Source organism: Aethalodelphis obliquidens, unplaced genomic scaffold (genome assembly GCF_003676395.1).
Source record: "Aethalodelphis obliquidens isolate GAN/ISIS:26980383/991018 unplaced genomic scaffold, ASM367639v1 scaffold8, whole genome shotgun sequence".
In the NCBI taxonomy this organism is placed as follows: domain Eukaryota; kingdom Metazoa; phylum Chordata; class Mammalia; order Artiodactyla; family Delphinidae; genus Aethalodelphis; species Aethalodelphis obliquidens.
Window position 1 is genome coordinate 44,022,072 of NW_020837952.1, and position 25,877 is coordinate 44,047,948.

Consider the following 25,877-nt stretch of genomic DNA (forward strand, 5'->3'; position numbering starts at 1 on the left):
AATAGTTTGTGATTTTCTTCTCATTACAATTTAGTATATGTTTGTAGTTAAAAGAGCTTTCAGTGAAAACAAATATAAATTCTTAATTTTAGATAATTATACATGTGCCCTGTAATGCCTGTAAATAATGTGTCATTAAAACTTAAAATTTAGAGTGGTTTTTTTGGTTAGTTTTTTGGTGAGGGGAAGCAAGATGGAGGTAATAAGACAAACCAGAATGATCTTACATTTGAATGATTTCCAGAGTTGGTATTTATTCTTAGATCCTTTAAAAGTTTTCTTTCTTTTGGCATAAATAGAACATGACTGAATTTTAACTTAAAGATAAAAATCACCTTGAAGGTCTACCTAGGAGGATGTAAGCAGCTGATAATAAAATTTGCCTTTGAAAGTGAGAATTTTAGAGTCAGTCCGATTTTGTGTCTGATTTTTGTTCTGCCACTCTGCTTGTGAGATCCTGGCAAGTTATTTTACCTCTCTGAGTCCCCGCTCCCTTGCCTCTGAGGTGAGGATAACAGCGTGTATTTTTCAGGGTAGTTGTGAGGAATCAATGAGATAACATGAGCCAAGTGCCTCCTGGAATGTGTTGTTACCTAGTAGGCACTTCAGAACTTTGGTTGTATCATTGGTACAACGAAATTGTCCGGATGTAAAGCTGGAGATTATAACTGTGTCGTGAAAGTTTTTTTTTTTGAATTAAGAAAGAAGGCTTATCAAGATAGCAGTGTGTGATAGCCTAGAGAAGATAACTTACTTATAAAATGGTTAAGAACAATTCTGAATGGGATGCTGCTTTTTCCCTCCTACGCTGTGCAGCTATATCCTCCTACTCTACTAATAGAGTTCTTTTGTACTGTTTTCCTTTGGGGACTTGGGAGTCCATGGCAGTCTCCCAAAAGGTCTTAACTCTTCCCCTTTGGGGTCTTCTCTAATCCACATTGAGTATGCTCAGAACTCCTTATTTCTCAAAACCACTTTTTATCTGATTACTTCTATTCATCTCTTTTTATCCAAGTCTCAGAAATGTCATCAGTTTCATGTTGATTATATTTTCTCTATTCCTTATAAAGTGCTTTTTATCATTGCCACATTGACCATGTTTTTCTCATTTCTCTCCTAATGGCCATTAATACTTTCTTAAATTGGTGATTTTTTTTCATAGTGTTGTCTTATAGTTCCACGAACCCGTCTCTGACCTAGATTCCACAGATCTGTCCCTATTGATTCTTCTCCAGGAGTACCCTTGACATCCCTCACAGAAGTTTTTGCTTCTCTCCCTGGTGAATGTGAGAACTTCCTCGGATTTTCATCTCTTTGCTAATTAGGCTTCGTTTTTCATAAGTGCCTTGCAGAGAGGAGACACCCAGTAGATAGCTGGTTTCTTATTCATTTAATCCATGAAGGTCTTCCTTGCCCCTTTTTTATGTCCCTGATTCTGATTAGTAAATAAACTTACAGTCTAAAAATCAATGAACTAGATAGTTCCTAATCTCTTTTGGGTCACAGACCCTTTCCAGAATCTAACAGAAACTATGAACTCTCTCTCTCTGAGAAAAGGCCCATTTGTACGTAGACCTAAATTTTTGTCTAAATGTAAGTTAAGTTTATATACTGATTCAAGTTCTTCTGTAGACTGCCTATGGTTAGGAATCTCTGCAATGTGACAGCTTTCAGCATGATGGAGAACAATCTTTACACATGCAGGTTTTGTTCTTAACATCTAGCTTTTAACAACATTAATATGCTACTGACTAGCCCAGGTTTTCTGCTTGTAATAATAGGAAAATCCAAGTACTCTTCTCCCTAATGTGGCAAGAACTTAGAATGACTTTTGTTAATTTTAGCTTCTCCATTTTCATACATGATATTTTCAAAACCACCTTCCTAGATAATGTACATGTTTCCTTGACAAACATTTGCATCTTCTCTGCCTTTTGTCAGCTCGGCCAAATGGTTAAAGGACAAATAACATTCTGTTGACTGTAAAATACAATTTATTGTAAGATGCATCTTGATTTTGATGGTACAAAGAGTCATTTGCTAGTATCTGTTCCTCAAGTATTCAACTAATATTTTTGACTGCCTATCATGAGGTAGGTCTTATACTGAGTCCTGGGATTACAGAAGCAAGACATTCTTATGAAGGGAAGATTTAGATATTATATCTTTGCTATACTCCCTTTGAAGTAATTCTAAGAGAATTTGGGGAAATAACATCTTGTTTTTTTCCAAAAACTTTATGGGATCCTCCTGTATTTAGGAGTTCATTCCCCAAATCTCTACCCTCAGTTTCTGAAATAATGCCCCTCGAATAACAATGTTTCTCTTAGTATTTGGGTATTTTTATTAAGTTTTGCTACTCCTGCTTGCCTCGTGTGGTATATATTCATTGTCTTCCTTTGCCTGTGAGATTTTTAAAGAACGTGTTTATTTCTCATCATAGGAGATTGGAAGCAGCTCTTTTTTTTTCCCTCTATGTTTGTCTGGGTTAACAATGGTGTTGTTATGGCTTTTGATTTGGTATAGTAACACTTGCCTCAAATAAACCTCAGTAAGTTTAATATATTGAAGGGGGGGAAATTATCTACATTGAAAAATCAAGACAGAACTAGATTCACTTGGTATTACCTATACTTATGCCTCTTTTTAAAAAACTTTTTAAAATTTTATTTTAAAGCAATCACAAACTTGCAAAGTGGTTGTTAAGTGTAGAGCAGAGATATTTGTTTGCTGAACCATTTGAGAGTAGGTTGCAAATCTAATGTCCCGTTACCTCTGTTACTTTAGTGCATTTATCGCGTGCAAGGACTCCCTCCTATACAGCCACAATGAAATCATCAGAATCAGGATATTAGCGTTGGTACAGAACTACTATGTAATACTCAGACCACATTCAACTATTTGTCAGTTGTCCCAATAATGTCCAGTTCAGAATCACCTGTTGCGTTTAGTTGTCGTGCCCCTCAGTCTTTATTAGTATTTGCTTTCTTTAATGACCTTGACACTTTTGAGTATTACAGACCAATTATTTTGTAGAATGTCCCTCAATTTAGATTTGCCTGATGTTTTCTCATCATTAGATTCAGGTTATGCATCTTGGCAGGACTATTACAGAGGGATGTGTTGTCTCCTATCCTGTCAGGTGCATATGATTTTGATTTAGCCCGTTGTTGATCATGTTCACCTGTGTCACTCGGTTAAGTTGCTGCCTGGGTTAAGTTGCTGCCTGATGAGTTTCTCTACTGTGAAATTACCTTTTTTCTCTTTGTAGTAGGTATTTCTGGGGAAGTACTTTGAAAGTATATGGAAATCTCATTCCTCATCAAAATTCCAGTTTATTCATTTATTTATATCTATGTGGACTCAGAGTTGTCCATTTTATTCAGTGTGTTATAATCCACTTATATCATTATTTTGATGCTCAAATTCTTCTCGATTTAGCCAGCAGAAGTCCCTTCAAGCTGACTTCTGTGTCCTTTTGCATGTCCCTATCATTCTTTGAGCGCTTCTTTGCTTTCTGGTAAAACTTACTCGATTCCAACACCATGGGGTTCATTCTAGTTTTCTCAGTCCACAGTTGTACCTCTTTTCTTTGGCAGTGAGAAACCTGGCTCCCATTTGATAAATCCCCGTGTATGTAACCCGTCTCTCTTTGTTGCTGCCACCCCTCCCTGAGCTGATGCCCTTCTCAGCTCAGTTGGGCTCTGACACCCTGCACTGGGATGTTCCCCCGTTGTCCCCAGTGGACACCCTCTTTATCCTGCTCAGGGTCTGATGCTGCACAGGGCCGTTGCCATGCGTGGATGCCCTGTCACCTCACTCAAGCTCTGACTCTCCATTTCAAGCTGCCCTCCTGTGAGGACCCCTTTATCACTTCACTTGGGCTCTGATACCCCTTCCTGAGTTGAGATTTGACAGTCTTTTCTCTAACTAATCTTATATTAAAAGTATATCTAGTTGTATTTCAAAATTTTGCAAGTGTTGGTTTGATAGCATATTTCTGTCAGTTTTTATTCTAAACCAGGGATTGACCAGGTAGTAAACATTTTTAGCTTAGTGAGTAAGTAGGCAGAATCAAAGCTATTATGTAGGTACTTACATAACTATCATTTTAAAATGTAAAAACCATTCTTAGCTTGTGGGCCATGCAAAATCAAGTGACAGACCACATTATTTAGAATTTTTTTTTAGATAACACTGTTATTATGATTTAAAGTTTATAAAATGCCAACTGTGCATTCATTCATTTATCCATTATTCAACAAATATTGTTAGGCCCAATGCTAGATTCTACAAAGATGTAGCTTATAAGGCAAGTATTATTAATTCATTTTACAGCCAAGATGCTGATACTCTGGTCAAGTAACTTGTTAAACTTATGCAGCTAAGAAGTGAAAGAAAAAAAATATTTGTTGACTTTCATCCCCTCAGTTTGATGGTAGAACCCATTCATTAATTAGGGATTCACTTACATTTATCACAGAATTGAATACGGAAAGTGTCTCAAGTATCCAGGCTAATAGTTTGCTTCTAGTTTATTAACTTTCTGTGAGCTGCTGCAGCTCTGTATATTAAATATGGTCTGTAATTCATTATTTAAATATAAATGTTAGGCGTGCTGACTTTTAACAGGGTTGCGTCCATTCAGTTGGTTGGTGTTTTCTCTAGGTGTGGTTTGGAGAAGACCTGCCTCTAAGTCCACGGAGTCCTCTGACCCCCAGACATGGGCCAGGTTTGGCTGACGTTTGTCAGTATGATGAGTGGATAGCTGTGAGGCATGAAGCTACCCTGTTGCCCATGCAGGAAGATCTGTCGATCTGGCTCTCTGGTTTATTAGGTAAGGCTTGCAAAGATGCTCAAAACTGTAATCTCTTATTCAGTAAATGTTTATTGAGAATCTTACTCTTTGTCAAGGAATGATAGTTCCAGAGGCTGGGGATCCTCTAGTGAAGGAAATATTTGATGTCCTTTTTCTCACCAAGCTTACATTCTGGTTGGGAAGATATTCTGATTCACCCTGACTCTCGGGGCTTGAATAGTAGGCAAGTTTGAGGCTTCATGGAAGAGGTCAGTAGTCAGAGCTGTGAATAATCAACATTTTAATTGTTAATGTTAAAAAAAATTTTAAGTGAATAGGTCTAATTTGGGAGTCTGTATTTTATTGATTTCTTTTTTCTCCTTAAACTTGTGTAAGGCATGAGATTCTGGGTGGAATATATGCTGTCGTTAAAATGATTCCTGTTTCTGAGGCTTCTAGGGGCAGAGGTATATGAAACCTAGGAGGAAATGTCAGCTTGGAGAATGCATGGCATCATATTTCTTTACTCAGTTAGAGGGACATGAGTGCTCTGAACTTTCTCCCTAGAAAAAAATTCTCTTTTAAATAACAGAATTTCATGTAGCATTGTAAGGTTTTCGTGAGGAGGAATATATACGTATAAAGCTCATCTATGGTCTTTGAAGAGAATTAAAAACGCACTAAACACTCACTCTTGTATCAGTTTGAAGATTTGGATAATTTCTTAAAAGTTTATTATGTAATAATGCTTCCAAATAAGAGATTTTAGAGGTGAAAAGTTGGTATTTTCTGAGTGCTTGTTACATTGTTATCTTTAATTTTTAAATTGCAACAAAGACCATCTTACTTATAGAGACTCTTTCTTGTGCAAGCAGTTGTAATGTGCAGTGAATCAAAACTTAACCTTAATAGTGGATCTTGAAATATAAGACACTTTGGTGTTTTTCAGTGAAATAAAGTAGATGTCATTTATTTTTCCTGTGCTTCTACACCACAGATATTTTTGTTTCAGTTGACTTTCTCTTAATTTGATATTATCTGCCGTTTTAACTGTACCTTCTAAGAGTGAATGCTCGGAGTCTGATCTAATATTTGCCTAGTGTTTCAGCTATAATCCGATTACATTTAATTAAACTTTAACCATATTGTTTGAATTTACTGTTTCTAGAAGGCTCTTAGCTTTGAAATATGTTTTTAGGTATTGAAGTTAAGGCAGAAAGGTTATTGGAAGAACTTGATAATGGAGTACTGTTATGCCAACTGATTGATGTTCTTCAAAACACGGTGAAAACATGCAACTCTGAAGAACCAGTGGTAAGAAAATGTTTGACAGTAGTGATTTAATACCTTGGTACATATTGATTTGCTTATGTACATTTCTCATCATCTCTACAAGGTTGTAAACTTCCAACGCAACTATATGTAAAATCTTGGATAATTTACTTAATCTTTTTGAGCATCTGAAAAAATATTCTCACTTGTAAAATGGAGATATTAACCTTTACCTTGTAGGATATATTTTCGAGGATTCAGCAACATTAAATGAGATAATATATAGATAGTGGTTAGCTTATATAGATAATGCCTGGTGCATAGTAAATATCTAAATAGCTAGTTCTTCTTGAGAACAATAATAGTACCTTCCTTGTAGGATTCCTGTGAGAGTTAAGTGAAAAAAGAGGTTGTGATGGTTCCTGGCACACAGTTAAGAGCTATTATCATCATCTTTTTATTCTTTATATATTGTCTTCATGGTAAATTCATAAATATTGGCTGAATGAATAATACTTTTTTTTAGATACTTTTCTACCGTTGACCCTGAAGTTGGGATTTGAGGCAGATAAGGTTTCCTCTCTTTTCATCAAATATGGTTATTTTCACTCATGGGATCTGGTGTCTGTGAGTGTGTATTCTAGATATTAACATAGTGCTGGTGGAAATATAAGGTAGTACCATCTTTCTTGGGAGACAATGGGTAACATATATCACATTGAAAATAAAGCACATCCTTTGATACGTAACATAATTCTAATTCCAGGAATTTATTCTAAGAAAATAACCACAAATTCACAAAAACGACTGTGCAAAAAAAATTATGAACAACCTAAATGCTCATCAGTAGAGAAGTTGTTTAAAATTAATTATGGTACCTAAACAGAGTAGAATATTATCTATTCATTAGAAATGACTATTTTAATTTTTGTGTTTTTTTTTACCTCAAAAGGTGCCTGCAACCTATCATTAAGTGTGCATGCACACATACACAACTCAGATTGCAGAATAGCCTGTTTACGTAGCATCCTGTAGGTACAGATATACTTGTGTATGGAGATGTCTTACTGAAGTGTGGATAAGAAGATTTCAATTGATACTAACCATCTTTGTATTTGGCTGTGTTGATTTTTTTTTCCTATATACAACTAGAAAAACTCACAAGGTTATTGTAATCCTAGAAAATAATAGCAACAGGAAGGAAACATAAGGAACTGGTAATAGTGTGGTTCTCTCCAAGGAGAGAAAGGAACTGAGGGGTAGTGGTAGGAGAAAGACTTATACTCTACTGTGCCCATTGCATTTTAAAAAATCATATGCGTGAATTTCTTATTCAAGTAAAAATTTGAAACAAAACTAAAAACCCCTCAGCCGGGCTTCCCTGGTGGTGCAGTTGTTAAGAATGTGCCTGCCCCAGTGCAGGGGACGCAGGTTTGAGCCCTGGTCCGGGAAGATCCCACATGCCGCAGAGCAACTAAGCCTGTGTGCCACAACTACTGAGCCTGCGCTCTAGAGCCTGCAAGCCACAACTACTGAGCTCATGTGCCACAAGTACTGAAGCCTGCACGCCTAGAGCCCGTGCTCCGCAACAAGAGAAGCCACTGCAATGAGAAGCCCGCGCACCACAACGAAGAGTAGCCCCCGCTGGCCACAACTAGAGAAAGCCCGTGCACAGAAATGAAGACCCAATGCAGCCAAAAAAAAAGAGATGAATAATTTCTTAAAAAAACCCAAACCCTCACCCTCAGCAGGATTATCTGAATACTCTTGGTCCAGGAAATAAAAATGAATTAGGATTCTGTAAAACTTAGCTTGTCAATTTTCAAAGAACTTTAATTAAGAATGGGCTACTACTTCCTTGTTTGAAAGTCTCCTTAAGAAACTCAGAACCATATTTATGAATCTGCAAATAAGGAAGTTAGCAAAATTGAGACTGTGTAAACCTTTAACATAGCAATAATTTTGTGTTTGTATTGAACTGTGTTTGGAGAGATAAACTATAAAGATGTGCTTTGGAATTATTAGACTGTCATTTTTTATCTTAACTAAGACTCTCATGTCATTTTAAAAAGAGAGGTTAGATATGTGTGATCCTGCTGCTAATTTTGACCTGACTGTTTTCCTAGGAATCATTTTCTAGAATATGCTTAATGAAAAGCAAAATAAAATGATTTTTGAAGATGCCTTTTTCCTCTAGTGCTATGCACTTTTTAGTTACATTCAATGCACTGAACATTTATTTAGTAATATTAAAATGGATATTTAATGAAAATATCCTTGATGCATGTTTGAAATTATCCTTTTGTCTTTTTCAGAATTTTCCAATGAGAAAAGTGCCCTGTAAGAAAGATGCTGCATCAGGTTCGTTCTTTGCTAGAGACAATACTGCGAACTTCCTTCACTGGTGCAGGCACATCGGGGTTGATGAGACTTACCTCTTTGAATCTGAAGGTTTAGGTAGGTGGTGTTGTTGTGTTTAATGTTTATTAGGATATTTTTGTATGCCTGGCTTCTAATTTTTCTTTCCAAGTAAGGACTCAAATGCCACATTTCATTTTACTAGAAACATTTATACTCTAGATATATGTAAACAATTGGAGAATCAGATTCCAGATCAAATGTATGATAAAAGCTTTTCATTTATGTTTTAGATCCTATATATCTAGAATGGCCTGGACATACTTTACTTCCTAAATGAGTTGGCTATGGGAAGGTTCTGGATTAAGGCTTAACTAATTAATGTTTTCGTCAAGAATTACTCTATCAAGTCTAAATTACTAGTAATTTATTTTTAACTAGATAATTACAGAAATAACAGAAGGCCAAATGATGTATGTTCATGGTGTAAACAGCAGGTGCCAATTTGGTTATCTAAATGGGCTAATGCTTTTAAAAAGTCATGCTGTATTGAAGAATTATTGATGTATTTTCTCATTTCATTTAAGTCAACAGAAACATCTGTGCAGTGACCAAAGTGAAAGCTATCTAAGTTTTAGACTATATATTTCCTCAAAGTATTTATGTGTGTGAGTGTGTGTGCGTGCACATGCAGACACACACACACACACACACACACACACACACAGAATTGATAATGTTTTGATAAGAGCAGTAGCATACCAAGGGCGGGGGTCATGGGAATAGTATTCGGTCCTGGTAGAGAGAAGTATTTTGTCACTGACATTGCTTAGACTTGCCGGTTCATGGTGATAATAAAAAGCAAACCAACTTTTTAGTTGGTTTCATTATTGTTTTAGGTTATTAATGTTGTAAATATTTCTATTGACCATGCACACCCTGTTGCCTGCAGACAGGTAGCTGTTCCCCACTGTTACCTGTTTAGTATGCCTCTGGATATTCTTATCCAGTGTAGAATTAAAACTAATGGATTGCTATTTTACCCCCCAGTTTGCACCCTGCTTTAATCCAGGTGTGCTGATCATTAAGCACATTAGGTTTCTTTTTATTCATAGCATTTAAAAAAATTGAGGTATGTTCACGTAACATAAAATGTATCATTTCAAAATGTAGACTTCAGTGGTTTTTAGTATACTCACGATTTGTGCAGATATCACCATTATTAATTCCAGAACATTTCCATCACTCCAAAAAGAAAACCCATAACTGTTAGCAGTTGGACCCAGTTACTCCATATTTCCATCCTCTGGCAACCATCAGTCTACTTTCTTTCTCTATAGATTTGCTACTCTGGACTTTTCATATAAATAAAATCATGCAATATGTAGCTTTTGTGTCTGGCTATTTTCAGTTAGCATTATGGGTCATTTATTTTGTAGCATCTAACAGTACTTCATTCCTTTTTATGGCTGAATGATATTTCGTTGTATGGATATACATTTTTTAATCTACTATCAGCTGATGGACATTTTGATTGTTTCTATTTTGGGGTTATTATTAATAATCCTGCTATGAACATTTGTATGTAAGTTTTTGAGTGAACATATGTTTTAAATTCAGGGATGTACCTGGGAGTGGAATTATTGGGTCATATGGTAATTCTGTGTTTATCTGTTTGGGGAACTACCAAACTGTTTTGACAGTGGCCACACCATTTTACATTCCCACTAGCAATGCACAAAGGTTCCAATTTCTTCACATAGTTGTCAACACTTGTTATTATTTTTTAAAATTACAGCTGACCCTTGAACAATCCAGGAGTTAGGGGCAGTGGTCCCCTAACCCTGCAGTCAAAAATCTGGATATAACTTTACAGTCAGCCCTTTGTATCCACGGTTCTGAATCCACAGATTCAACCAACCACAGATCTTATAGTACTGTAGTATGTATTTATTGAAAAAAATCCATGTGTAAGTGGACCCACACAGTTCAAACCATGTTGTTCAAGGGTCAACTGTATAACCATCCTAGTGGGTGTGAAGTGGTAACTCATTGTGGTTTTGATTTGCATTTCCCTAAAGACTAATGATGTTGAGCATCTTTACATGGGCTTATTGGCCATTTGTATATCTTCTTTACAGAAATGTCCATTCAAATCTTCTCCTCATTTTTGGGGGAGTCAATTGTCTTTTTTTTGTAGACTTGTAAGAGTTCTTTCTTTATTCTGGGTATTAGGCCCTTATTAGATATATGATTTGCCAATATGTTCTTCTGGCCTTTGGGTTGCCTTTTCACTTTCTTGATAGTGTCCTTTGATGCACAGAAGTTTTTAATTTTGATGAAGTTCAGTTTATCTTTTCTTTGATTGCTTGTGCTTTTGGTGTCATATCTAAAAAACCATTGCCTAATCCAAGGTCACACAGATTTTCACCTATACTTCCTCCTAGGATTTTTATAGGTTTAGCTTTTACATTTTGGTCTGTAATGCATTTTGAGTTATTTTTTGTATACTGTGTGAAGGAGTCTAAATTCATTCTTTTGCATGTAGATATCGAGTTGTCTTAGCACCATTTGTTGAAAAGACTGTTTTTTCCCCTTTGAGTTGTCTTGGCACCCTTGTTGAAAATCAATTGAACATAAACATACGAGTTTATTTCTGGACACTGTTTCATTCCACTGGTCTGTATGTCTATCCTTAAGCCAGTAAACACTGTCCTGATTACTGTAGTTTTGAAATTGGGTAGTATGAGTCTTCCAACTTTGTGCTTTTTAAAAGTTGTTTTGGCTATTCTATATTTCTTACAGTTCTTTATGAATTTTATCATCAGCTTGTCCATTTCTGGGAAAAAAAAAAAGGCTCTTGGAATTTTGATAGGGATTGCACTGAATCTGTAGGTCAGTTTGGAGAGTATTACAATAACAATATATGTCTTCCAATCCATGAACATAGGATGTCTTTCAATTTATTTATATCTTATTTAATTTCTTTCAACAATATTTTATAGTTTTCAGTGTACAAGTCTTACAATTCTTTGGTTAAATTTATTCCTAAGTACTTTATTCTTCTTGAAGCTACTGTGAATGTAATCATTTCCTTAATTACATTTCAGATTGTTTATTGCTAATGTATAAAATGCAATGACTTTTGTATATTGATCTCATATCCTGCAACTTTGCTAAACTTGCTTATTAGCTCTATTAGTTTTTTTGTAGATTCTTTAGGGTTTTCTAAACAAAGGACCATATCACCTGTAAATATAGTTTTCCGTCTTCCTTTCCAATCTAGATGGCGTTTATTTATTTTTCTTGCCCAAATGCCCTGACTAGAACCTCAAGTACAATGTTGAATAGAATTGGTACGAGTGGACATCCTTCTTTTCCCTGGTCTTAGCCTCGAGGAAGACATTCAGTCTTTCACCATTAATAATGATGTTAGCTATGGGTTTTCCAGAGATGTCTGTTTTCATATTTATAAAGTTCTCTTCTGTTTCTACTTTGTTGAGTCTTTTTTTGTCATGAAAGGGTGTTTGATTTTGTCAAAAGCATTTTCTGTCTCTACTGAGATAGCTGTATGTTTCTTTTCCTTTATTTTATCAATATGGTGAATTATATTGATTGATTTTCATACGTTGAACCAACCTTGCATTTCTGGGATAAATCTCGCTTGCTGCTGGATTCAGTTTGCCAGTATTTCATTGAGAATTTTTTACATCTGTGTTCATAAAGGATATTTGTCTTTAGTTTTCTTGTGATGTCTTTTTCTGACTTTGATATCAGGGTAATATAGGCCTCATAGAATGAGTAGAGAAGTGCTCTCTCCTCTTCTATTTTTGGAAGAGTTGAAGAAGGCTGTTAACACATAGTCCTGTGCTAAAGATAGTTTAGAATAAAATTGAAGTGATAACGTTTCTTCAATAATATCTCCTATTAAGAGATCTGAAATATTAATAATTTAATGTTACTAAGCTCAGTTTTTTAGACTTAAAATACTACACAGGTAAGCATCCATGGTAAATTTTAATCTTCTGGTTGGCCATTTTCTTTTTAATTTCAGGAAGATGATAATATGTAGAAGAAATAAAAGTCTTTTCTGAGTCTCCAAATAAGTAATCTTTTCTTTTACTTCTTTCATGCCGTAAATATATTTGCCTATTTAATTTGCCCCCTAAAATATGTGGTCTTATTTTTCACAGTTTTGCACAAAGATCCGAGACAGGTGTATCTTTGTCTTCTTGAAATTGGTCGAATTGTGTCAAGGTATGTATTCCACAATATTTCAGAATTTCAATGTCACAAACATTTTTTAAGCTGCTTTATTTTATCGAGAACACTATTTTCTATAAATGAAAATAATTTTTGATTGGAATAAAGGTAACTTAATTTACTGTTTTCTCTTTCTTTTTGTTTCTTTATTAACTTTGTTCTGTTCACATGAGCCATGTCATGTGTCAACATCTGCTTGCTCATGTAGCTTGCCTTCATTTAGTATTAAACTGTAAAAGTGGATACTTACATTTTTCAGATCAAAAGTAGAGTAAGAGGGCTTCCCTGGTGGCGCAGTGGTTGAGAGTCCGCCTGCCGATGCAGGGGACATGGGTTCGTGCCCCGGTCCGGGAGGATCCCACATGCCGCGGAGCGGCTGGACCCGTGAGCCATGGCCGCTGAGCCTGCGTGTCCGGAGCCTGTGCTCTGCAACGGGAGAGGCCACAACAGTGAGAGGCCCGCGTACCGAAAAAAAAAAAAAAGAAGTAGAGTAAGAGCATGCAATCTTTAAGCAGTTCAAGGTGAAGCAAGTCCTTTGGACACAAAGAGGGTCTGATAAGAAGGCTGAGGCCTGGTATCCTCCATACCTAGCTCGACACCATCTTCACTCACGAGATGACTTGTTTTTTGTTTTTTTTAACAAGCTGATTTTTAAAGGTACGTTTAGGATCCCTGATTGAATATTGGGAGCATCCAGTAACCCAAATATATATATACTATGATGTAAAGATGATAATCTGAATTTTTGGCAATCTGTGGGACATTATAAAGCATTTCCAGATGTCCCAGTGAAACAACTGGTAGAAGAGAGTCATACAGACTTCATTTAAAAATAAAAGAAAACCTATTGTGATATACATGGAAGTACTTGCCTCAGACTTCACTTGTTTGATGAGATCTCATGATTGGTTTTCAGCTATGGGGTTGAGCCACCAGTATTAGTAAAATTTGAGAAAGAAATTGAGCTAGAAGAGACCTTACTTAATACTTCTGGGGCTGAAGATTCCATCAGCATTCCAAAATCATGCTGTCAGCATGAAGAGCTGCACGAAGCTGTAAGTAATTGCACACTTTCTTTCAAATATGATGCGTCAGAATCTCATAGTTCGCCAAAAGTGTTCCTCTTTCATTTTTATTATACTTGAAGAGGGGAAAAAAAGTAGCATGAATGAAAGTATTTATTGCAGTATTACTTATAAGGCTGAAAAATTGGAAGCAATGTAAATACTCTCAAATTGGGCAATGGCTAGGTAAATTAGGATTTACTATTTTAGCAGAATAATCATTTTTTGTAATCATTATGAAGACTATATAGCAACAAGAAAAATGTTTACTTTGTGAAAAGTATGTATCAGAACAAGGAGAATGAAAATAATTGATATTAGGGTAGTACCTTTACAGATGATTTTAATTTCTTTAGCTTTTTCCTTTAATGTTAAAATGTTAATTACACAATAGCTAAAACCAGAAGAGAACATTTTTTATTCACAGCACTTACTCCTTTTAGGCTCACCAACTTATTTAGATTGTGGGTTAGTGCTGATTTGTACTGCTGAATATAAGTGGTATTTGGATATTTTAAACAAAGAAAATAAGTGACCTTTCATGCCTGCAAGCTTGTTATGAAAACTAAAAGGAACACATTTCTTTAAACATATATGTGCTATATGAATATATTCAGAGTCCACCTACACATATGTGACCTGCTGAGATCTTATGGTCATGTTTAAAATTAAGGAACAATTATCTGATTCATTATTTTGAGTGCTGTTAAGAAATACACAACTGCAATTCTGTGTACCTAAGAAACCTTAATGGATAGAAAATAATGACTGAAATAATTACCTCCTTTCAAATTACTTTGTTATCTAACTTGTAAATGGTTCAAATAATTGTAAATTCTTTACCCAAGTTCAGAATATTTTTTAGCCATCTTATGCATGTGGTATGTATGTGTGTGTATGCATGTGTGTACCTATGTGCTCATATAACCAAACTAAACAAGATAAACTTCATTGAATCGCTTATGAAAATCAGTTCTATTTATGATCATGTTATTCTGTTAAATGAATGATGTAGGGAGATAAATCCGGATCCTTCTGATCAGGCCCGGGTGAATCCACATGTGTCCATTTTGTGTAGATAATTAAGACACTCATAAATTTCTGTTAGTGCTCAGGTAAGTTGGGTATATCTGAAGAGACTTTCTTTAACATCATGCCTAAGTGCAATTAAGTGTATTTGTTTAGATATACTCTGTGTGACAAGTAGTTGAGAAGAATATACTTTTTCAGAAATATAATTTTAGGAAAACAAAATGGTTTCCATAGTGGCTGATACGTGACTTTTTTTTTCAAATCAAACATATCTCAGCAAATATTTTCATTTAATCAATTTATATTAATTTCCATGTTTTAAATAAAGAATTCCTGAATTTTAATTTTTATTCCAATTTTTACCTTTTTTTTTTTTTTTTTGCGGTATGCGGGCCTCTCACTGTTGTGGCCTCTCCCATTGCGGAGCACAGGCTCCGGACGTGCAGGCTCAGCGGCCATGGCTCACGGGCCCAGCCGCTCCACAGCATGTGGGATCTTCCCGGACCGGGGCACGAAGCCGTGTCCCCTGCATCGGCAGGCGGACTCTCAACCACTGCGCCACCAGGGAGGCCCAGTTTTTACCATTTTTAAGATATTTACTGCAGTTAAAAATTCTGTAAGCCCCTCGAGGAGTAGAGGTAGGATTTTCTCCTCAGTTCTCATCTCTTTAGCAGACTATTGAAACAAAGTGAGTGCTTTTAGAAAAATGCCTCTTGAGTTGAAATTTTTAGAATTTACCTAGTCTTGGGTGAATATTGGATTGGCCAAAAAGTTTGCTTGGGTTTTTCGTAAGATGTTAGGGAAAAACCCGAATGTACTTTTTGCCCAGCCCAATAGCTATAAATGCATCTCTGCCTATTTTAACAGTAACTTTGGAACAAATCTGGATATTCCCCCATACATACAGTATTACTTTCACATGGTGGTAAGGGACAAGTGAAAATTCCTGGTTAAACTTTATCTAACGGGTCCATCTTTGATTTGACAGATATATTAATCCAAGTCTTAAAACAATTCAAACTTAGTAACGAACTGTTTCCTATGACTGAATGAATGTGTTTTGAATTGACTTCACTGTGTACACATTCACAGACCTTCTCCGGTGATCAGTGAGTACACGACGAGCCTGATTGCACTTGGGCAGAGAGAGAGAGAGAGACTCCAGACTTCCTCACTGTTAGGTTTTATTAGATTAGCTAATGTCTAATCTCAATATTTGACAACAAGTAAAAGGGAAGAGATAATAAATAGTTGAACTGTCTTTAAATTTTTTTCTTTGAGTTTGATTTTCCCAACTATCAAATAACCTTGCATTTTAACATTAAACAAAATAGTTTTTGTCACAAGCACTAAATCTTGTTGTTTATTTTTAATCTTAGGTTAAACACATTGCTGAAGACCCTCCTTGTAGTTGTTCTCATCGATTTTCTATTGAGTACTTATCTGAAGGACGGTATCGACTAGGAGATAAAATACTTTTTATAAGAGTAAGTCCACCATTTACATCCTGTTTAGATCTTGTTTTGAAATTGAATTTATTGCTTTACCAACCTTCTTTTGTTCCCCTTTTACTTTTTAAAAAATTGCAATAGAGGATGTTATTAATGGAAGAATTTCACTGTATAGGAGGAAATATATGGAATATTTTCAAGAGTATATAATGTGTTTAGGTAAATACGCTTAACACAGCAAACAACTAATTAAGCTAAGACTATTTGGACATTGAATATAATTGGGGGAAAAATTTTTGAATACCTCAGGTAACTTATTCCATTTTTTAGATTTCCTAAAGAGGAATAATTTTCTATCATAAGAAGAAGAAAAAAGCAAAACCAGAACATCTAATAAGATTAAATGTCAGTAAGAAGAAAAAGAAGTAGAAACATTGCAGTTGATAATAATATAGACTTTGGGTCTTAAGTATGAAGCCTTTTTTTCACTGACACAGCATCAGCATCTATACTAATATGCTAATATACATGCTTATTTTCTTCCTTTGTCCCATTTGCAATCTGCAATTGATTAATTGTCCCCTTTGCTGATAAGGAGATTGAAGTTTACCTGTTCATCATTCTGTCCACTTATTGATACAAGAGCTGTTTTATTCCCAATTTAGGAATGTAATATAAAAGTATGTAAAAAATATAATTTTACCACCTATATTTTCTTTTATTTCATATATTATCATTAGTTCCCCATACCCTGTTCAACTCATACAGAAACAGGCATATGCATTTTGTCTTTTAATTAGATTTCTTTTCTTAAGCAGTATGATATAGTGATAGTGCACAGAGCATGGGATTTAGAGTGAAAATTTGCAGAGCAGTCTCATACAACTTTGCAGATTTGCCTGCTGAATGAATAGGGGCCTGAGTCCGTCCAGCTCGGGCTGTGCTGGCAGACCCAGGATATATCTTATCAACACAAAAGCACCTTTTGGGTTGGGCAGCCTGGTGCGTTTGAGGCCAGGCCAAGCTGTGTGGTTTGAGACAGTTTCCTTAATGTCTCAGAGCCATAATTTTCTCATCTGCAAAGAAGAACTAGTAATAAATTATATCAAAGTTTTTGAAAGATTACATTGATATGATACATATGAAAGTAATTTGTTAAATTCTAACATACAAGTTTTGGTAGTTTTTATCTTTCTTCTGTAATTATGTTTCTCTTTAGTATGAGTCTTTTTTTCTCTCCTCCCCTCCTTTACTCTCCCTTTTCCTTTCTTCCATCAATATTCAGTCCTTGCAGTTTTGCGTATTAGTAATTTGGATTTTTAGGATGTGTAAATATCTTCCTGACAAACTGGAGGATTCTCTATTGTTAGTTGCATGATTCAATATGAATTAAATTTGTTACTTTAGTAACACAAGAAAGAGACTAGCAATTTATAGTGAAGCTGTTGGCAAATACACTGAATTTCATAGTCACAGACATCACAGACTGTGACTGCTAATGAACCGTAACTGCACCTTACAGTTTTACAGCTTTACTTTTTACTTTCTTTTGGGGGAAAGATGCTTCACGGAAAACATGTCATGGTCCGTGTCGGTGGAGGCTGGGATACTCTTCAAGGATTTTTGCTTAAATATGACCCCTGTCGAATATTACAGTTTGCTACACTAGAACAGAAAATTCTAGCATTTCAAAAAGGAGTTTCTAATGAAAGTGTGCCTGATTCGTCCGCCAGAGCACCTCAGCCTCCTGAAATGAATCCTTTGTCAGCAGTTAGCATGTTTCAGAAACAAAATTCAAAACCTGGCACGCCAGTTGGTATTCCAAGGAGCAAAGAGAAGCAGGTACGTCTGCCAGGTGTGTCGCCACCAGCATCTTCCCTGAAAGGAGGCAATCTGGCCTGTGGGTCAGTCCGTTCTAAATTTCCAAATTCTCCAGCAGTGTCCTCTCATCTCAAACTCAGATCTTCAAAGGACGTAACAAAGAAACTGCAGCCTCCTTCAAACGATGCATCATCTGCTTCTGCTTCTTTAAATCCAGTAGGTAAAAGCACTTTTTCACCAGCTTTATTAAGAACTGCACCTTGTGTATCTGAGTCGCTGAGAAAATGTAACTCATCACCCAGTACTCCTAAGGCCAAGCTTATTCCAGCCCAGAAGTCAAGAGATGTGCCTGAATCCACACTTTTGCCAAATAAGTGTTCTGGAAAAATTGAACCAAAGCATTTGAAACACCACCATGTGTCTTCCAGGGATTATGCAGTCTCTCACTCAGCTGCACGTTTAAATTCATCATCAAAGTGTCCAAAGCCACCTAAGGCAAATCTGCACGTAAGGCCTAACCCTTCTCCTTCTTTCCAGTCTCCTGCAAAAGTGACAACATCCAGTTCCAAAACGATAACCACGGGTCTGAGAACACAGTCTCAGCCACGTGTTGGAGCTCCGCAAGCGGGGGCAATGCCAGCACAGAAACTTAAGTCAGCCTTGAATTTAAACCAGCCACTTTCTGTATCCTCAGTTGCTCCTGCAAAAGCTGCAGAGAAGTCGAAAGATAATATGGTTTCAGTTGCCAAAAAGCAGCCTCAGAGTAAAATCACATCCCAGAAGACAGGACCCAGCTCCTCCAGGTCCCCGGGCCGTACCCCGCTGTCCATTGTGAGTCTTCCCCAGTCTTCTGCCAAAGCACAACCTGAACCAAAGTCAGCACAGACTGCCACCAAGAGCCAGTGCTTAGCCAAAGGGCTTCCCAAAAGTGGCAAAGCCCCGGCTGCAACCAGGAAGCCACCCTCATCTGGCAAGGAGGCAGTTAGTGGAGATAAAAAACCTGCAAAGAAGAAGGAAGACAATGATCATTATTTTGTTATGACTGGAAGTAAGAAACCTAGAAAATAAACATAATGTGTCATTCTAAGAGAAGAGAGGAAAGAAAGTGAGTGTGTTAGCTGCACACCTTAAAAGTTTCTTCTATTTGTGTTTATCCAAATAGGTTCAGACATTAAGTACAATAAGATGGGGGTAGAGGTTGGGGCGAGGAGGGGCTCATCAGAATTCACACACCTGAATTCACCAGAAGGTACCCTTTTAAGGTGAACAGTGGTAAAATCACCGGGAGATTCTTATTAGTTATAGACATTTATATGATTTTCAGTCCATGACATCTTCGTTAATGTCTGCCCATTAATGGAAATGTAAAGTCAAATAACACTACTAGGTTTATAACTGTAGTTGCTGTATTTTGAATATGTGTTAAATGTGGAGGTTATTACCTGCTAATAGAAACGGAGGTGCTCTTAATATAAGTTACTGCATTTTAGTTTAAAAGCAACGGTTTGGCACTTGTCTTACAAAAGACATCTTATTTTGTTTCCTGTTCAGGATTGCCTGATGGAACAATACTAAGTACCAGTAGCTGCTGCTGATTAGCTTAGTGTTACTCTGGGTTTGGTAGAATTGCTATTATTTAAAATTTTTTTAAGCTTTCCAAATCAGAAGGAACTGATTTTTTTAACTGACTTCTATTAACCTTGGTAATATTTTGTTACCAGTATTTTTGGTAAAAAAAAATAAAATTAAGGTATTGAAATATAAATTGAAACTTGGAAAAAATTTTTTTCACATATTATTTATAAGAACTTATACCTTATATTTTAGATGGACATTGTGCAATGTGAAAGGGGAAATGATTTAGTAACTTTTAGCATATTAGAAATATTTTTTAATAGTGTAATTTTCTGTGAGTACAGATATCAATTTTTACATTAAAATAATGTTTAACATCAGAATTATGTTTTAACAATCTTAAAATTAAGGTGATATTAAAGAATATTAAAGTGGTGCTACATAAAAATTCTGTCATGTGATTACTATTTTTCTTTAGCACAATAATACAAGTTTTAATTAGAGGTTTCCAATTATGTTAATTTTCTTCAATAAAGTCATGCTGCCTTCAGTTTTCCAATGGCAAATGGACAGTATGTATGCAGCGTTTTCTATTCTGTAGGCAGATTCTCCAAGGAACTTACCCAGATCATGTAGTGGCTATATAGACTGTCGATCTGGGATGATATTTGTAAATAATATGTTTTTTAATAGATTGTGACTATTTAAAAAATTGTTAATGTACTTTCAGAAGTTTTAGGGGTGTGTTTAATAACTTCACAGTATTATCAGCTATCACAGGTTATTTTCAGTATTGAGGTCTGTGTTTCCCTATTTTAAACTAAAATGTGTCTTCTAAAGAAAAATAACGGTTCACACAAATGTGCAATCGTAGAATAAGCATCTTAAGCTGACTGCTGATGTTTGTAGATTTTAAAGCAAGAAACTTTTGTATAAAAGTGAGCTATCTTTTGTCTGAGAAATACAGTTAAAATCAAAGCTGCGTGCAGGCTAGTTTTTGAAATAATTGATGCTTCTCTTCTTAAAAGAGACAGTCACCAAATATTTAGTTGAGTTCCACTGTTGATCTGGGCATTGAGGGAGATAATATTTACATCTTTGGAAAGTGAAGTCAGTGTTCAAGAAGTACCAGAAGGGGCTTCCCTGGTGGCGCAGTGGTTGAGAGTCCTCCTGCCAATGCAGGGGACACGGGTTCGGGCCCTGGTCTGGGAAGATCCCACGTGCCGCGGAGCAACTAAGCCCATGAGCCACAACTACTGAGCCTGTGTGTCTGGAGCTTGTGCTCCGCAACAGGAGAAGCCGCGACAGTGAGAGGCCCGCGCACCACAATGAGGAGTGGCCCCTGCTTGCCACAACTAGAGAAAGCCCACGCACAGAAACGAAGACCCAACACAGCCAAAATTTAATTAATTAATTAATTTAAAAAAAAAGAAAGCAAAACCAAGTAAAATTCATTAAAAAAAAACAAAAACCAAGAAGTACCAGAAGCTTTACATTTTTAGTGATGAGAAATATTTAATGCATCTTTCAAAGAGGAAGAATTTTACCTTTAAGAAGGAGTTTATTCCTTTGTAAGACCAAACAATTCTGTATCAGTAACTTCTGGAATAAAAGTATCATCTGGCAGTTCCAAGAACTGGTTTTATTTTTTTGAAAAATTGTAAGTTAATTCATAAATAGCCCTATCTTCATCAGGCTACTGATGGTAGGAAGTTCCAGCTCCTATAGTTCTGTTATAATTTCACACTTGGTACAGTGAGAATATTCTTGAAATACACATTTTATCCAGTATTCATGATCAGGGAATTTCTCCAGTTATATTCACATTGGATGAATTTTTATTTATATATAGCTTACTCTTCCAAAATAAATTTCTTTTTTAAAGTAAGCAGTGGCTGAAAGATACTTTCTTCAAATATATTTTGAAATGCCCTTAAAGACCTAGTGTTTCTAATTGTTTTCACAATTTTAAAAGTACATTGTTGAAGTTAGAAAGAAATCATTTCTTCTTAATAATAGTGCAAGATTTTAAAAGTTTCTTTTTGTTTAATATTTAGTAAAATGAATATTAAGCTTAAATTGCTGATGTACCTGGAAGAAGAAATAATGTGTACTTTAAAAAAGAATGAAATATTTAAATTTTTCGTTTCTATAATTTAACGTGACTAACATATCAAATAAATCTTCAGAGGAAAATGAAATGCTGATTATTTTTGCATTGTTTGAGCTTACACTAGGTGTTTAAGGCTTATATCTTTAAAATGCTTTGATAAATTAGATGATCTCTAACTTTCCTCTCCACACTGAGTTAACAATTCTTAATGGATAAGGGAAATTTTTTGAGAAAAGAAATTACTGTTCCTTCTGCAATATATATCTGATACAAAAATCTGTTACTTCTTTAAAAGGCTTTGTTACAAGTTGTCATGATACAGTCATATCCAGGTTTACATACTGACTCCATTTGAATCCAAATTTGTGTATATTTTCTTGTGCCAGCAGTGTTTGTATCAGATTTTAACTTATATTTTCTCAAGTATTAAAGTTTAAACATATATACCAAGTCCTCAGTTTACATTTTTGTGTGTTGTGAATACATTCTGATCACTTGGTTCATGTCAGAAGTTACATATATGAAGCATTCATAATTTGAGGATCGTTTTAATTTTATTGCTATTTAAAATGCCCTTCTGATACCTGTGGAATTTATTTCACTGCTCCTAGGAGATTATCAAGGTTTTGCCATTAATAACGGTATTTGTTCCGCAAGTTGTTGTATCTGCTAGAAGTTTGTCTCAGTAAGGCTAGACTCATATTTAATAATCTCTGATGACAGAAATAATTTATAAGTTATGAAAGCAGAATTCTATAGATCACGTAAGTATTGTGTTCACAGAAGGCTACTGACAGTAGGAATTTCCAATTCCTGCAATTCTGTTTTAATTTCACACTTTGATACTGTGAGAATATTCCTGAAATATTCATTTTATCCTATATTCATGATCAGAGCAATTATAAAAAGCAGTTAATTAAATATGTATTTTCTGTGATGTTTCCAAATGAAAACAAAAACACCACTTAGACAAAATCAAAATTCTTATTATATTTTCCTAATCATTTGTGAATGTAAAAATTTTAAACAAGTTCATTTTATGAAATTTTGGGGAATATTAGGAAACTATTAATGAAACACTTGCCAGTAAATCTGAAAATATAAAGACACATATTTTATTCAATTAGCTATTTTCCTATAAATATACTGTTTTGTTCCTGTAGAAAAACACAATATGACTCGATCTTGAAAAAATAATACATGCAAAGATTTAGCTATAAGGATGTTAGTCATAACACATCATTAATATTGTTATGACCATAAAATAGAACACGATACAGACATTAAAAAATGATGTAGGTGTTGATTCTTTTTTCCTTTCCCTTTTTTTTTTAAAACCTTTTGGTTTATTTATCTTCATGTAGATTACGTAACAAAGTTTATTTCAGTAGTCACTTAAAACTAAATTCCTGAATTCTCACATTGTGTAGAAATATCACAGGAATCCTTTCTGGGTTGAGCAAGACGTTTGTATCAGTTCATGAGGTATAGTGATATATTCTTGAAGTTGGCTGTGGCTATAGCCAGTTTGCATATCTGAATATGATGACAGTACTTTTGATTAGTCACAGCCACTGGTGAGGATAATTGACTAATTTAAAAAATGCTCGGCAAACACTTGGGATTTATCTTAAAAGATGTATGTATGGTGATGAAGTGATTTGTTTTGAGAGATGGCAATGATAAAACAATATATAATATTTCTGAATTGTCTGTGTTCTGCCAGGCACAATACTTATTGCATGGTGTGTGAAAGGATTTTTTTCCTGAGGAAAAAAAATTCCTGAGGAAATGTTGTGGTAGAGTTTGAAGAAGCCTACAGATATGACCTGCTTATTTCTGGAGGGGAATGGACAGGAGAGGGGAAGAGGGCACTAATAAGAGAGGCCTTGAAGTTATGGATTTCTTCCATTACATTAAATAACAGAAAATGCTGCACTTTTACAGAAGAAAAATGTTACTATCTTACTATCCAGGTTTTTGTTTTAAAATATTTATTTTTGGGGTTTGAGAAGATACTCAGAGCATCATGTATAGACTTAGATTAGCAAGGGTCCTGCTACTGCCTTATTCAAACTCAGCCCAGGGAGTCTGTTGATAGAGCAGAGCGTGTTGACTACTGAAGTCACACCAACCTGTGAGCAGCAGACGGAAGTCAAGGCAGTGGTCCCAGGGAGCTGTGTGAGTTACCCCGAGCGCTGGCCCCTTCGGTGGGTCCTAAATGCATGGGGTCTAGCCCAGCAGATTCCTTGTATTACCTGTATTGATGATTATTCCAAAGCAATCTACTCAGCCACAAGGCACCGAAACACCAACTCACTCATTTGCTCATTTAGCAAACATTTTTTCTGAGTGTCTGTGGCAGACACTAAGCTAGATGCTAGGGATGCAGTAGTAAGAGCGGTCAGTGCTCTCCAGGAGAGGACAGTCTTCATTCAAGTGGTGAAAAAAAAAGTATGATGTTCTTTTTGACTGTAGCCCACTCAGTTCTTTCTGGGATAAGATACCTTGGTGAAAACCGTCTGTCTTTTCTCATATTGCTTCGGATCAGGAGCCCATAGAAAAAAGTGAAAAACTTGTATTTGTATCTGAGCCTTAAGAACAAGAGTCATTCACCACCAACTGTTTCTCAGAAAATAGAGCAGAAAGAATCAAGTCCTAAACAAGGGATGGGAAACAAAGAAATCTGAGCTTTCTCTGGATAAGCCGTCAAGAAGCACACATCTCTAATACAAGGATGCTCTTCTAACTCTAGAATGTTTCCTGTGACCGTGGGGATTGATTCCCACCCTGACCCATCCACAAACTCCACCTTGGCCTTAACAAGTGTGCCACAGACCGAGGTGGGATCTCAAACCAGCTGCCTCTGGGAAGGCTGGTCTCCCTCCAGCCACCTCAGTTATGTTGGAGGAACACAGCTTCGAGCAGATGCTCCCTGTGATTTGACATCTCAGTGCCTCCTCCTACTGCCTCAGCAGGTGACAGGAAAATTGTCCTGTAAAATGCATTGCTGTGACTCACAGAACAGCACCTTCTGGGCCTTTGCAGCATCTTCCTGGCTGGCCTGTAGCCCCAAGGGACCCATAGGTGTCTTGGGAAGACCTGGTGTGTTAGGTCAGCTCTTTTGGTTGCAAGAAATAGATTTATTTCAGTTCTCTTTAGTACTGTGTTGTTTTATGGATACACAGAACCTAAAGGACGAGAGGAATCCAGCAGCAACCCAGAAATATCTGTTCAGTGAGCCTCACAGAAATTGGAACTGGAGTCGTTGAGAATGGGGAGCTCTAGAGACAGGTAATCTCATCTCCCCTCTGCAGCCCGAGTTCCCCCCCTTCACTGTGGTTCTCTGCCAGGAACATACTCTAGCCAGCCTCCAACCTTCTGATCCTCTTTGTGGATTTTCTTGCATCTTTGAAAAAACCCAGCCAACCAACCAACCAAACAAACAAAAGCTACCTGATACCATTTACCCGTTCAAAGTCTCAAGAGAGAATTTGATTGGTTTAGTTAATTACCATTGTTCTATTTTGGGCAGTTTTTTGCTCCAGGCCACTGCACAGGTCACTAGTCAACCAATGAGTTGGCTGCCCTCCATATACCCATCCCCCTTGATGAACCAGCATGGTGAACAGATAGATCACATGGTCTAGAGCATGGCTACCTTGATGTAAGGAATAGCTTGGTTCACTTGTCTTAGCAGAAGCTGCAGCCAGTTTTCCTTAAAAGGCTAGGCATGACTGATTTGTCCAGTTCTCTTGGTAAAGAAGCCCAGAGTTGGGTTGAATTTGGCCTGAGCTACCTAGGGAGGTCTCTTTGCATCAAGGAGCCATCAATTTCCAGCACTGACCTTTTCTTTCAAGGTTATTGAGGCCAATATGACCTCCAAAATCCAAATCTGCACTTTTGATGGCTGGAAATGCTCAAGTACATGGATGTTACTGAGGACAGGTATAATTAATGTTCAGCAATGTTTGTTTTATCCCTGGATCTTGGAGACTCACCAGCTTTCCCTGAATTGGCCCACTCTGGGATATTTCAAAGCCTTTTTCTGAGTGGGAGAGAGAATGTTCTAGACCCTCGCTTCCCAATTTCTAAAGAAGCCTCTCCAACCCTTACACTACAGTGTCAAA

General features: G+C 36.2%; 1 protein-coding gene across 3 annotated transcripts in view; it reads left to right on the forward strand.

The window, feature by feature from the left end:
- GAS2L3 (growth arrest specific 2 like 3) overlaps positions 1-20,863 on the forward strand; it is a 32,742-nt gene extending 11,879 nt beyond the window's left edge. For 2 of the 3 annotated variants that reach the window (XM_027107317.1, XM_027107318.1), the window contains exons 3-9: positions 4,669-4,837; positions 5,997-6,112; positions 8,386-8,527; positions 12,622-12,685; positions 13,608-13,746; positions 16,167-16,274; positions 17,799-20,863. In XM_027107317.1, coding sequence (XP_026963118.1) covers positions 4,669-4,837; positions 5,997-6,112; positions 8,386-8,527; positions 12,622-12,685; positions 13,608-13,746; positions 16,167-16,274; positions 17,799-19,127 — 2,067 coding nt within the window. In that variant the 3' untranslated portion in view covers positions 19,128-20,863. The remainder of the gene's footprint in view (positions 1-4,668; positions 4,838-5,996; positions 6,113-8,385; positions 8,528-12,621; positions 12,686-13,607; positions 13,747-16,166; positions 16,275-17,798) is intronic. The other variant, XM_027107319.1, reaches the window with a different exon arrangement.
- Positions 20,864-25,877: the final 5,014 nt, after the last annotated feature.